The sequence below is a fragment of the Acanthaster planci genome, linkage group LG20 (genome assembly GCF_054643075.1).
Source record: "Acanthaster planci isolate LZ-2023a linkage group LG20, COTS_SCS, whole genome shotgun sequence".
NCBI lineage: Eukaryota > Metazoa > Echinodermata > Asteroidea > Valvatida > Acanthasteridae > Acanthaster > Acanthaster planci.
This window is the reverse complement of record NC_141796.1, coordinates 4,075,869-4,090,533: the sequence shown is the minus strand read 5'-3', so window position 1 is coordinate 4,090,533 and position 14,665 is coordinate 4,075,869. Positions and strand designations below refer to the sequence as shown.

General features: G+C 43.4%; 2 protein-coding genes across 8 annotated transcripts in view; both read left to right on the top strand.

The window, feature by feature from the left end:
- The first annotated feature begins 468 nt into the window (after positions 1 to 468).
- LOC147795853 (uncharacterized) lies at positions 469 to 8,698 on the top strand. 3 transcript variants are annotated; one of them, XM_087130751.1, is made up of 3 exons: positions 469 to 681; positions 903 to 8,301; positions 8,523 to 8,698. In XM_087130751.1, exon 2 carries the CDS (start codon positions 1,959 to 1,961, stop codon positions 7,899 to 7,901), a length of 5,943 nt encoding a protein of 1,980 aa, XP_086986877.1. In that variant the 5' UTR covers positions 469 to 681; positions 903 to 1,958; the 3' UTR covers positions 7,902 to 8,301; positions 8,523 to 8,698. The 3 variants fall into 3 exon arrangements, with proteins under 3 accessions (XP_086986877.1, XP_086986876.1, XP_086986875.1); XM_087130750.1 differs by lacking the exon at positions 469 to 681 and having other exon boundaries at positions 689 to 1,562; positions 1,916 to 8,301; XM_087130749.1 differs by lacking the exon at positions 469 to 681 and having other exon boundaries at positions 689 to 8,301.
- A 2,475-nt stretch (positions 8,699 to 11,173) lies between these two features.
- lrriq1 (leucine rich repeats and IQ motif containing 1) overlaps positions 11,174 to 14,665 on the top strand; it is a 47,746-nt gene continuing 44,254 nt past the window's right edge. For 2 of the 5 annotated variants that reach the window (XM_087130756.1, XM_087130753.1), the window contains exon 1: positions 11,174 to 11,308. The gene's annotated coding sequence lies outside the window, so the exon portion shown is untranslated. The remainder of the gene's footprint in view (positions 11,309 to 14,665) is intronic. The other 3 variants (XM_087130755.1, XM_087130757.1, XM_087130752.1) reach the window with 3 other exon arrangements.

Genomic DNA, 14,665 nt, shown 5'->3' with positions numbered 1-14,665 from the left:
TAAGTCTACAAGGAAGCTGTCTTGATGTCAATAAAAAGTTATATTTCCCTTGTTGCACATGATACGTGTTTTTGTAATTCTTTTCAATTCTTTTATTGCATGCTTTACATACAAGGTCTTGAGGTCTTGGGTCATTAGGTCTCGGTCTTGGACTTCCAGGTCTCAACTACAACACCGTGTCGTCAGCTACCAAAAAAAGGTAGGGAAAAGCATGTGGATCTCTGCATCGCTTTTAGGACCTCACAAAATCATTCGACACAGTAAATCGAGCTCAGGTTTATGCAGAGCGTACTTGAGAAGATTGACTGCCCTGCAAGCGATGCACTCAAGATGTCGGGTCATTTCATGACGGGATCTCCTTCAACGGCATGTGTATCTGACATCTTCTCTGTCAGATGTGAAGTTAAGCAGGACTGCGTGATGGCGCCATGTCTCTTCAACATCTACTTCTCATACCTCTTAAACCATGCTTTTTGTAACAATACTGTTAATGCAGACTAGTCATACTGTTATAGCGCCCTCGTGCAGTTATTAAGTGGAGTACACAGATGCTGTTCAAACAAACAAATCACCTCATGCTTTTGGAAGTTGATCATGCCATTTCTCCAAGTTATCGTAAATACTTTGTGATTGAATTTTATCCAGTGTACCCCTTTGATGGACCTTAGAGGATTCAAGGAGGTAAATAACTTGTTTTCCTTTATATGGAGAGATTACTTTATTGGTTTGGTTTAAGTTAGGGAATTTTTGTGCCAGATTTTACTTCACACTCGTGGATAGTTGATATACTGTAGCCTACATGTAGGTCATGTGATAGTACATGTATTTGTGTTCATGTTACGTGCATATGTGATGTCCTTTCACACATGTTTATGGAAATCTTTATTACTCTTTATTGTTAGTTTTCACGGAGCTCTGCATGGAACCTATAGGAACTACAATATAGACGCTGAGAACATGGAACTAGGATGGAGCTTAGAAATGAGTTTAAATCAGGAGCTAAGCGAAGAAGTGACACATGTGCCATGTATGTCATGTAGCCTTGCGAATAAAAGAAGCTTCTGTTGAGACCCTTGAACCCTGACTTCTAGCAGCTGTCTTGAAGTTTCTGCGTCACATGATCACAGTTGCTATAGTGAAAACTCCGTTCATCGGACATTGGGTCATCGAATACACATTGGTTACACGTCAGATACTACTACTAGGGGGCTTCCGTATCATCAGTTGGAGTTCATACTACCAGGTGCTGGCGTATCATGCATCGGAGTTTGATTGTACTACCGGAGGCCATTGCATTGTACATCTGGATTGACATCTTAGTACAAGGCCTGCTGCGTCATACATTGGGCTAACATCAGACGAACAGGACGAAATGCATCATACAGCAGGCTGCCGCCAACCTACCGAGAAGACGAACTAGAATTTGCAACATCGCTCAAGGAACTCTTCCGTTATAAACTTTGAACACGTACTGTTTGCCATGTCGTATGAATTCATTTTGAGACATTCGTAAACTGCATTTCGCCCTGATTTACATGTCTTATATGAATCTAGACTTGCTTGTGAGTTGTCATGACGTCCTGTGAAATCGACGAAACTTGTAACCTCATTTGATTCCTTACAAAAGTGTACATATTTGTATTGAAGATTCACGTGTACTTTCGCATGTTGCCATGTAAATTTTCTTGCCATTTTGAATCGTCATGAAGAATTCTTGCCAGTTAATTCTGTTTCTCACTGCAGGTGAGCATGTTGTAATTTGCGAAATACTTAAGTACTTAAGTGCTGTTTACTAGTGCTGATTGCCTATTCCTAAATTAGAAATTTGCGTACTTAGTGGCAACCAATTTTGATCAGCACTGGTATATTTACATGTACATGTGTGTATAACTTGCGGTACCTATTTCCCACTTAGTAATTTGCAGTTTTTAGGAACAGGTACATGTACATGCGCCATCATGTCTGCCACCGGAGAACAAGAGAAATTGGAACAGGAACATATGCCCATTCCCTTCATGGCCGAGACACCCGATACTAACATGTCAGGCACAGCTGCGAATCCAGTTTCCCCTACCGAAACCAGTAGTGACAAGCTTCGTGCATCAGGAGCAGATCACAACCTGACACAGGAAGCGGCACAATCTGAACACTTTGAAAAGCGTTCTAGAATGTCATCACGACACTCCCACCGAAGCATCCGGACAAATTCCTCTCGTTCGTCGATTACATCTACAAAGGCCGCACTGGCAGCAGAAGCAGCAGCTTTGAAGGCTCAATTAGAATTTGCTGATGCTGAGGCAGAAAAGAGGGCAGAAATAGAAAAAAATCATGCTGAGCTTGCCAAATTGCAAACAATGCGTAACCTCTGTGCTACCCAAGCCAGAATACGTGCCATAGACACGGTTCTAAATGAAGAATTTGTCAACTCTGACATTGAAGAAATTGGAGAGGTTGAAAATCGTGACACAATGGTAAGGGAATATGTGCAGTCATTGCCCAACTGCCACGACAATGCAGGCCTAGCAGATGAGTCCCCACCATTGTCGGGATCTGAACACCAAGCAAATTCAGATGAAATCCCTGAGAAACCAAAGAATTCAACGCTGGCAGGAGATGACAGAAACGACTTGAGTGACCTGGCCAAAGTCTTTGCCAATCAGCTGAACTTGAGTCGTCTTCCCCCGCCAGAGCCCGGTGTGTTTTCAGGCGACCCGCTGAAATATCCCAGTTGGAGAATCAGCTTTGAAACATTAATTGAGAAAAGAGGTGTGCCCCCCTCGGAAAGGCTACACTACTTGAAGAGATATTTGACTGGACCAGCAAAGGAAGCAGTTGACGGATTCCTCATCCTATCAAGTGACGATGCCTTTGACCAGGCCAAGGCCCTGCTACAGAAGAGATATGGTGATCCGTTCGTCATTGCCAACGCATTCAGAGACAAGCTAGACACATGGCCCAAAATAGCCCCCAGAGATGGCAAGGGTTTGCGAAATCTAGCTGACTTCCTGCGACAATGCGAATCTGCGATGAAGACGAACGAGAATCTGAACATACTCAATGATGACAGGGAAAACCGAAAACTGCTTGCTAAACTTCCAGACTGGCTTGTACCAAGATGGGGTCGAAAGGCGCAAGAATGGAAGGAAAAACACAACAAATCTCCCCCCTACACGGAATTCGTCAAGTTTGTTGTGAAAGAAGCTGATCTTGCCTGCGACCCTGTAACTTCACTCCAGTCCCTCAAAGCGGAAAGACCCTCGAGTGAGAGTACGAAGCAAGATGCTAGAAGTGCCAGAAAGGAATCAAAGAGAGCTGCAGGAGCTAGCACGTTCTCTACTGCGACTGAGACAAAACGAAAAGGGGGTTTTCAAGATGAAGTTTGTCTACTTTGTGAGAAAAGGAGTCATCAGCTTGACGACTGTCGAAGTTTCCTTTCCAAGACGCTTGAAGAGAGGAAACAATTTGTGATGAAAAGGGGTCTCTGCTTCGCCTGCTTAACTCAAGGCCACAGATCGAAGCAGTGCCGGCAGAGAAAAACCTGTCAGACATGCAAACGACGACACCCAACTTCACTTCATGGTGATGTCAAGGAAACTCCAGCCCCAAACCCGAAGCCAGAGAGTGAACCACCCAAGCCAGTGGTAGCTTCAACGAGTTCACACACAAGAGTGAACAACTTCAGTGACACCTGCGTACAAGGAAAGAGTTCGATGATCGTGCCGGTATGGGTGTCACATTCTGACACGCCCAATCAGGAGAGACTTGTGTACGCACTCCTGGACACGCAATCGGACACCACATTTATCTTAGATGATACCTGTGATGCACTCGGACTCGATGGACCTAAGGTCCAGCTACTGCTATCCACAATGTTCTCATCTAATCAGCGAGTAGAATCTCGGAAGATCAGAGGACTACAAGTGAGAGGATATGACAGTAATCTGAGAATAACGCTCCCTACGGCATACACAAGAGGCATCATGCCAGCTAACCGCACACATATACCTACAGCAGACATGGCAAGACGCTGGCCCCACTTGGACAAGATAGCAAGGGAACTCATGCCGGTGGCTGATTGCGAAGTTGGAATCCTAATCGGATACAATTGCCCACAAGCCCTTGCCCCTCGTGAAGTGATTGCGCCAGTCGACAATGAGCCGTATGGTCAAAGGACAGACCTTGGTTGGGGAATTATAGGAATTGTCGACCCAGACCTGAGAGAGAATGAATCCGATCAAGTGGGAGTGAGCCATAGAATTCTTGCATGCGAGAACCCGACAACGTTATCCAAGGCAGAATGTCAAGTTGGCATGAACACCGTGAGAGACCAAGTCCTGCTTGCATTTAGAACACATGTCAAGGAAGTCATCAAACCTTCGGGGATTGTTGAGATGATGGAACTCGACTTCTCAGAGAGAAAGTCATGCGACGTTCCAGTTTCGATTGATGACCGCAAGTTCATGAAGAAGATGCAGGAAGGGATCCGCCAGCAACCGGATGGTCATTACATCATGCCACTTCCTTTCAAGGGGACTGAACCTCCTAAACTGCCGAACAATAAGATGCAAGCTGTTCGCCGCTTGGACCAGTTAAAGTCACGCTTTGCAAGGGATCAAAGCTACCATCGAGACTACTGTTCTTTCATGCAGGATATCATCGAAAACGGTTATGCTGAACGTGTTCCAGAATCCGAGGTAGCCTATGAAGACAGCGGTCATGTGTGGTACATACCTCACCATGGGGTATACCACACCAAGAAGCCTGAAAAGATCAGGGTAGTTTTTGACTGTAGTGCTAGATACCACGGAGTGTGTCTCAACGATCACCTTCTACAAGGTCCCGACCTTACTAATGCCCTTGTAGGTGTACTGTGCAGATTCAGAAGAGAACCTGTTGCACTCATATGCGATGTTGAAAAGATGTTCTACCAGTTCCAAGTCGATGCGGAACATCGTAACTTTCTTCGGTTCTTGTGGTGGAGCAATGGATGCTGTGAAGGAGATCCTCATGTGTTTCGTATGAAAGTGCATCTGTTCGGGGCTACATCATCTCCGGGATGCGCAAACTTTGGCCTGAGACAGATAGCTGATGACTTTGAGACAGAGTGTGGGTCTGCAGCAGCCAACTTCGTGCGACGAAATTTCTATGTGGATGATGGGTTGATCTCCGTTCCAACCAAACACGAGGCAACTGACCTGATCCAGAAGACAAAGGATCTTTGCAAACGAGGTGGCCTGCGTCTCCATAAGTTTGTTAGTAATTCTGTAGAGGTCATCGATGCAGTTGCACTGGAAGACCGTGCAAAGGGGATTAAGGATCTCGACCTTCGATTTGATTCCTTGCCAGTTGAGAGAGCCCTTGGAATTCAGTGGTGTATCGAATCAGATACCTTCCAGTTTCGCATCACTTTGAAGGATCAGCCACTGACAAAACGTGGAGTTCTATCGACTGTCTGCTCTGTCTATGACCCACTGGGACTAGTAGCTCCTGTCGTACTCGTCGGAAAACAGATTTTGCAGAGCCTCTGCAAAGATCAAGCTGACTGGGATGATCCACTCCCAGACCCTGTAAGATCTCGATGGGAGCAATGGCGGAGCAGCCTGATTCATCTTCAAGACCTAAAGGTATCGAGATGTTTTCGGCCAGAGGACTTTGGAGATGTGAAATCCATTGAAGTTCATCATTTCTCCGATGCCAGTAACACAGGATATGCACAGTGTTCATATCTACGACTTCAAGATACTGAAGGAAGAGTCCACTGTGCCCTGGTGATGGGCAAGTGTAGAGTCTGCCCGTTGAAGACTGTCACGATCCCTCGCTTAGAACTCAATGCAGCAGTTGTATCCGTGCGAGTCAGTGCACTTCTACAGAAGGAGCTTGACTATAAGGAATACAGTGAGGTTTTCTGGACGGACAGCCAAGTTGTCCTAGGATATATAGCCAACGACGCCCGTAGATTCCACACCTTCGTGGCAAACAGGGTGCAACAAATCCGGGACCAAACCGAACCAAACCAGTGGAGACATGTACGCTCAGAGGCCAACCCAGCAGATGATGGCTCCAGAGGCCTGTGTGCAAACGAATTGGTCAATCAATCAAGGTGGCTACATGGTCCTGCATTTCTACAAGAAAGGGACGTTCCAATCGAAATCGAGGCTTGCAGTCCAACAGTCTCTTCTGACGATCCTGAAGTGAAGAAAGTGCAAGCATTCTCCACACATTCATCTCCGAAGCATTCTATGTTAGAACGCCTGGAAAGATTCTCACAATGGCATCGGGTCAAGGGAGCAGTAGCAATCTGTCTCAAGCTGAAACAGCGCCTGAAAGCTCGCCTCATCAAGAGAGGACAAACGATCAAGCCAATCCAAACACCGCAGGAAAGACCAATCCCTCTCTATGAACCAGCTACAGTTGAAGAGCTCTGTCAATCAGAAGTTGAGATCATTCGTCTCCTTCAAAGACATTCCTTCGCAGGGGAAATGAAGATTTTGGAGTCACTGGATGTCAGCAGCAACTGCGTGGATCGACAGACAGCTGGGGTCCGAAACAAAGCCATGAGAAAGACAAGCTGTCTGTATAGACTGGACCCGTTCATCGATGAAGATGGCGTAATGCGAGTTGGGGGACGTATCAAGAGGGCTGACCTTCCTCCCAACTTCAAGCACCCGGCGATACTCCCGAGAAATCATCACATCACCGACCTGATAATCCGACACTGCCATGAAGTAGCAGGTCATCAAGGACGAAGTATGACCACTAACCAGATCAGGTCAAGCGGCTATTGGATCATTGGTTGCAGCTCTGCGGTATCCAGCATCATCTCTAAGTGTGTCAAATGTAGAAAGCTGTACAAACCAGTCATAGAACAGAAGATGGCAAATCTGCCTGAAGACCGACTTGAACCTGCTCCTCCCTTCACATATTGCGGTGTAGATCTGTTTGGGCCATGGTACATAAAGGAAGGCCGCAAGGAGCTCAAAAGATATGGCGTTCTTTTCACCTGTATGAGTTCCCGAGCAATCCATATCGAGACCACGACTGCACTTAGTACTGATGTCTTTATCAATGCGTTGCGTAGATTCATCGCCATTCGAGGACCTATCCGACAACTGAGATGTGACCAGGGCACCAACTTTGTTGGAACACGATCAGAGCTCAATGAAGCCCTGAAAGAGATGAACACCGATCATGTCAGAAAGTTCCTAATCAAGCAGAACTGCGACCTAGTTGAATTCAAGACGAATATACCAACGGCGAGTCATACAGGAGGAGTATGGGAGAGGCAAATCCGCTCGGTACGAAGAGTACTCTCGTCCCTAATGGATCAACTGGGATCTCATCTCGACGACGAGTCACTGAGGACTCTCATGACAGAAGCAGCTGCCATCATAAATAGCAGACCTCTGACCATCGATAACCTGAACGACCCAACCTCACTCGCTCCCTTAACACCGAATCACTTGCTGACTATGAAGTCAACATTGGTTTTACCACCACCTGGATGTTTCCAAAGCACTGATCTCTACTCGAAGAAAAGGTGGCGTCGAGTCCAGTTCCTTGCAAATGAATTCTGGAACCGCTGGAGAAAGGAATACATCCAGACATTGCAGTTGAGGCAAAAGTGGATCCGTCCACACCCCAACCTTGAAGTTGATGACATAGTGCTTGTTAAGGATGACACGCTCCCTCGCAACAGGTGGCAACTGGGCCGTGTCAAGGACGTCTTTCCAGGAAAAGATGGTCTAGTGCGTAGTGCACGTCTTCTTCTAGGCGACCCATTGCTCGACGTAGAAGGCAAGCAGACGCATCCCAAAAGATACTTGGAACGTCCAGTGCAGAAGCTAGTCCTGCTTGTCACAAACAAGGATACCGGAGAGTTCCCCGTCGAGGAGCCTAAGTAAAACAACTCAGCACACCAAGGAATCAGATTGAACCTTGTTGCTACTATGCGTACTTTTGCCAAGAACGTAGTACTAGTTAGTTAATTAAGTGTAGTTTTAACTAGTTAATTGTTTAGTAATTCAAGGGTCTTTCAACGTACAAGTTGTTGTTTAATGTTTCTGTGTTTTGAAAATTAGAGTTATAGTACTAATTTTGGGGAGCCATGTTAATGCAGACTAGTCATACTGTTATAGCGCCCTCGTGCAGTTATTAAGTGGAGTACACAGATGCTGTTCAAACAAACAAATCACCTCATGCTTTTGGAAGTTGATCATGCCATTTCTCCAAGTTATCGTAAATACTTTGTGATTGAATTTTATCCAGTGTACCCCTTTGATGGACCTTAGAGGATTCAAGGAGGTAAATAACTTGTTTTCCTTTATATGGAGAGATTACTTTATTGGTTTGGTTTAAGTTAGGGAATTTTTGTGCCAGATTTTACTTCACACTCGTGGATAGTTGATATACTGTAGCCTACATGTAGGTCATGTGATAGTACATGTATTTGTGTTCATGTTACGTGCATATGTGATGTCCTTTCACACATGTTTATGGAAATCTTTATTACTCTTTATTGTTAGTTTTCACGGAGCTCTGCATGGAACCTATAGGAACTACAATATAGACGCTGAGAACATGGAACTAGGATGGAGCTTAGAAATGAGTTTAAATCAGGAGCTAAGCGAAGAAGTGACACATGTGCCATGTATGTCATGTAGCCTTGCGAATAAAAGAAGCTTCTGTTGAGACCCTTGAACCCTGACTTCTAGCAGCTGTCTTGAAGTTTCTGCGTCACATGATCACAGTTGCTATAAATACCTTGGGAATCTACTTGCACTCTCGTTTCGACAGCGGGCTTTTCAATATCCAACGAATCCGAGCTAAGACTAAGTTGTCTCACTTCACTGTTAGGGTCCTTTTGTTTGCTGACGATGTTGCGGTAGTCGCTCACTCGGCACCCTCAGTGCTCCCTCATTTCACTACCTCCTTTGCAGTGTTTGGTCTAACGTTCAGCGAGACAAAGGCAATTATCATGTGCCAAGAAGTAGAGAATCAGGCTCCATACTGAAGTGTTCTTACCTATAATGGGAAGAACTTGTCAGTGGTAGACGATCGCGAGTTCTGTTACCTCGGGTCATGCGTCTCACTGGCACGTACGAGTATCTGGGAGACAGATCTCAATAGACGCATTGGCAGAGCTGTGAGTCGTTTGGGTCGACTCAGGAGGCGCGTGTGGGGTAACAGGAAGCTTAGGTTGAAGACAAAGATCGCAGTCTACAAAGCAGGTGTTCTGTCTACACTGCTGTATGGGACCGAGAACTTGTCTGCCTATGCAGTGCAGATCGCCAGGCTTAACAGCTTCTGTCTTCCTGAGAGGATTCTACGCGTCAAATGGTCGGATCTAGTGTCAAATGTGGAAGTGCTGCAACGCAACTGCGAGTATGCGCACTATCCTCACAGAAGGTCGTCTCAGATGGTTTGGTCATGAATGTCTGTAGGATGGCATTGGATCGACTTTCTAAGCTAATCCTCTGCAAGTCAGCACTGGAGTTCCTTCTCGAGGAAGACCACTACTTCGTTTCCAAGACCTGGTGCGGTACGACCTATTTCACTGTGTAACAGAGGACCGTGGAGTGGAGGAATATACCGTCAAGAAAGGAGCCTGGTAGAGGGTAGTCCACTATATGGGCAACTGCGGCGGAGTTGAAGTGGCAAGCGGAAGGGCAACACGTCGGAATTGACTAGCGACTTAAGCGCGACGTATGGCATAATCCCCGTGGATCTATCTCGGCCATTATGTTTTGACCAACATAAATAACCATTAACACAAACGCAAAAACAGTAGCAAAGTGCATCATGATGAGCTCAAGTGGGAAAGGAAAATCAGGGACAAATCCAGATCCAAATTTTAGGGGAAGGACGATTTTTTTTCGAGGGATGGTGGTGGAAATGTTTCATAAAACCTCTTATATGCCCTTCTGAAGGGTTTATTGGTACATGTGTTTGTTTTAAATGACTTTGTCTCGGTTTAGGAAGATATCAAGCTTGGGTTAGAGCGTAGAGTAGAGGGATCTCCGCGGGTGGAGCCATTACAATGTTTCCCAACCTCCATGGTTTGATTTTTACCTAGCATGTACTTGTACGCAATGACGTACGTGTACATGTATTTTAACCGAGTGGGGCCGCGAGTCACGGGCCTCCCCCCCCCGAAATCAGAGAACAAAAAATCTGGTAGAAGTCGGCTTAGTCAGTAGTCATTGTTTTACTATGACCTAACGCAATGGATGAGGTCACCCTAGAGCCCTTTCCCCAGCGAAATTTAACCGATATGGCCAGTTATACGCCACTGCATAGGCCTATGTTGTACATCTTGATTGGGTGTCATTATTTTGACATTGGACATTTCTGGATATTACAAAGCCCTGTATTGTCTTCAAATTTATTTTTTCAAAAATTGAAGTTTTTTTAAGTCTGATTTTAGGAAACATGTATTTCGAACTCCGTTTTGACGAGAAATATATTTCCAAAGTTTATTTGTTCGAGACTTTTTCTCTAGTTTGTATGATATCTATAGTTAGAAACATTGTTTCAATTTTTGGAAACAAATCTTTTTACGAGACACACTTTTTTAGTTTGTTTTGTGAGAAATACATTCAACCTCCAAAATATGAGCCCCTTGAAAATTAACCGGGAAAAGATATGTGTCATAAAAACAAACTTGATCAAAAGATAGGCCTATATCGTAAAAACAATTTGTTTCCAAAAATTGACATTACATTTCCAGAACTACATCTCATCATAAGAACAAGTTATATTTTGCAAACAAACTTTAGAAAGGGCATCCCGTCAAAACGGAGTTGAAAAAGTACTTCAGAAAAACAAACTTCGAAAAAGTGTACTTATAAAAACGAATCCGAACAAAAATACTTCATTGTATGAAAATAAATACTTGATGGCACTACAGCTGGGCTTTCGTCTGATCTGAATTGTGCATCGAAGTTTTTTTTTTAATTAAAGCACAATGTTATTCCTGGACTTTTACCTCCATGGTCCTACGCTGCGCGAATCACACAGACGACTCATGGCAAAGCAGTCTGGTGAAATGAACAGTGGCGTAGTAATTATGCTAGCAAAACGTGCCTGTTTTCCTATTTCAGTTACCGACTTCTTGAACCGAGTCTATGTATTAAGGCACATGCACTTTGTATAGTACCTGTACGTACTGACGACGGATTCGTGCACCGTTACGTACATGTAGTGTACGTAGTCTAACATAAAAAATGTGCACTTGCTGCCTAGCGCCCTCCTAGCTTATGACCGAATGGTTGACACATTATTGGCAGGGGCTGTGATGCACGACGAGATGGTATGTATTAACGAAGTCAAGCTTATAATTATTACTAATAATTATAAGCTTGACATTGTTGTCAGTTATCATGGTTATTGTGGTGTAACTTGTAAGTTCCACACTAATCTTAGTAACTAGGCCTCTCAAAGAGTTCCATATACGAACGCCACTGCACTGTGCACAAAACGAGTAGGCCGAGGCCTTACACTGGTCTGACAATGTCTGAGGATTAGTTGTTTTCTAAGTTAGCGACTTGGTGTTTTCCCTCCTAAAGTGAACTTTTCTGGACATGTTTTTGCTTTCTGATGGCTATTATGGCGTCCGTATGTACTCTACAAATTGGCTAAACTTTAAGTTACATATGGACATACAGTAGTAGTAATACATGTAGTTAGGAGACTGCCCACTTTGAGAACTGAGAGCACAAAGTCTCTTTTCTGCCATGCTCCATGTGACTTTGAGCCAACAAGGTTTACATGGTCATCGTGTTGTTACACATTGGGGTTTGGCCAATTTTTGAAAAATGAGATTTTTGCTCACCAATTTCTCGCTTTCACTTGTGGACTGTCGCTTTGTTCATGCCGTTTATGTATATCAAACTGCACATGCTTCGAGCCCACCAATGACCATGCTTGTGTAGCCTGGAAAAATGACACACCTAAGAAAACTTTAGACACTGGGGGAAACTCGCTTGCAAAATACAAAAAAAAATCTTTCGCTGGGGATTAGCACAAAAAGATAAACAATCCGGGATCGGGTAAAGACAGGCGCGAGATCTTTGTAAAAAAATAACACAGAGAAAATTTCGTCAATTCCGGAACAACCAATCAAAAGAAGATTTATTCAAAAAAAGGCAAGAGATTAACAAGAAATAAAAAATAACTCCAAAGAGAAAGCGTCAGATACAGTGATTAATCTTCCTAAAAAGAATCCTCGACGGTTAGACCAATGGACCAAAATAATGACCAACCTTCACATGACCATAAACCAACTCAAAAGACCTATAGACCCAGACCAAAAATCAAAAGAAAAGGACCAAACCAAGGAAAATTTAAACCATGATCAGAAACCAAAACCAATGGAACTAACCAAAAGCAAACCAACTTTCAAACTATAACTCAAAGCCAAGTCAAACCACAACTATAAGCCAACAATATTCAAACTGTAACCTTAAAGCCAACACAGTATCAAGAAAAGTACAAATCGATTACACAAACAGCTTTAACAACCTGCAAAGAAAGAAGAAAATGGATACTTATAAATGAAATGTTACGCAACAACAAAAAACATCTTCATATAATAACCTAGCAATGCACAGCCATGCTACATGTACTTAAGGTAAAACTTAATCCGTCATAAACTTCTAGCATGGGAGGAAGGAGGGTAGGTAATGCTACTGACACTCAGCTCATGAATAATTAAGAAGTAATAAACAAAAGACTCTGGCCTCTTCTTGGAAGGCAGGACACTCTAATCCTATGTGTAATCCCTACTTCCCTAGTCATAAACTCAGAGCTGCTGCCTCAACCATGTGGCAAGGAATAGAGAACAAAGAAACTGGCCTTACACAAGACAAAAATCACATGGTTGAAATATGAACAAGTGTATTCCATGCCTAAAATTTCTAACTAAAATACAAAAAAAATAAGGAAAAGATAAAGAAAAAATGTGTCCAAGCATCTCAAGTATTAAACAGCACAAAGTTTCCAACTTCTCGATCCTACATACTCCAATCATCTGACTTCCGAAGCTAAAAAAAACTTAGTCTACTAAACAAAACAACCTTATATAAAGAACAACTTCATGGCACTTCCAGCAAAAAGATAAAAAGAAAAAAAAAGGAAAACCACAAGCAATACATGTAATAGGAACACTTCCAATAACCATGAACTCCAAAAGTTACAAGTGCCTGGGATAATCAACAACTGAAAAAGGAGCGGAAACTTTTCACGGATACTAAAAAAACAATACACTCTGTTTCAAAAGATAAGCTTCAGCAAAAACATGAAAAGTTACATGACGCCCTCAGATTAAAGTAAAAAAACACTTGCAAAACTACAGATTATTTCGGCATCTCTAGGGAAAAATCAGCAAGTATCTTCAGACCTCCAAAAATGGATCAAAAGGAGAGCCTTAAAAAAATATATCTCTGTCAAGGGAAAACTGCTGACTTGACTATAGAGCTAAACCTTAATATGTCAAAACAAAGTAAAGCGGCACATGATCATGTTCACAAAAAAAGGAAAAGGGGAGAAACTTACCAAGTCCACTGCAGGTCGATTCTTAAATACAGCAAGGGCAGATTTGGATGCCAGGTTACATGAGTGTTTACTCTCTGCCAGCTGACCTGCTACTGAAGCTTTAGCTATGCTACATGGACTTAAGTTTGAAATAAACACCAGGGGGGGCACACACTGCAACTCCAACTGGGTAAACTAAGGGGTGCCACCCCTATCTTAATACAGGCTGCAAGTACTAATAAAAAAAATCACCCAAGTTAAAAATGCCTCCACTACACTTGCTCCATATCTTGTGACCATTTCCGGTGGCGGGGGGATTTTTAAGTCTCTCAATCTATCACTGTTACACAGTACAGCACATGTCACACATCCTGCCTGATGGGTGTTGCCACGTCACAGCAGCAGCCGAGACGAACGTGGTCGAACTTCGTTGGTCATTGGTGGGCTTGTTGCAATACATTTTTTGTACATGTACATGAAGGCATGCAGGTGTACAGAATGTAAGAGTTGACTTAACCAGTGGCATTCATACTAGTTAACCTGTTCCCCCGACATAATTTATCTAATACATGTACATGTATGTGCCAACCTTGCTGCATTTCATCCATGACACAAAAAGTAGCCATACATGTACATGTAGTTTCTGTTAGCATGAGTTGCCAATATAAACAAAATGACTTTGGCATGTGCTAAAGCACACGCTGGCACTCTGTACTGTAGTTGGGCCGGTCCAACTTTGACCAGCGCTGTAGTTGGGATGTATGGTTGGAACCATCCCAACTATACATGTAGTTTGTATGGATGCTACAGTTGGACTTAACACAAAGTGACATACATATACATGTGTACAATGAAATGCACCCAATTGGGGAGTCGGGCATGCCCATCTTTGGTTATCAAGCAGAATTGAATATAAAAAGAGCCCTTTGGAGAACTTGAATCTTAACAGTTACATGTAGGAAAGGATTTGCATGCTTTTTTCGTTCTAAAAACTTCTAATTTGGGTTGCTCATTTAGGTTGCTCTGCTCATTTCTTTTTGGAATCAGACATTTTCTTTTAATTACTTGTGTTCCTTTTCTCTTATTTTAATTTCATCAACACAATTTCATGATACACATTACTTGCCCATGCCCC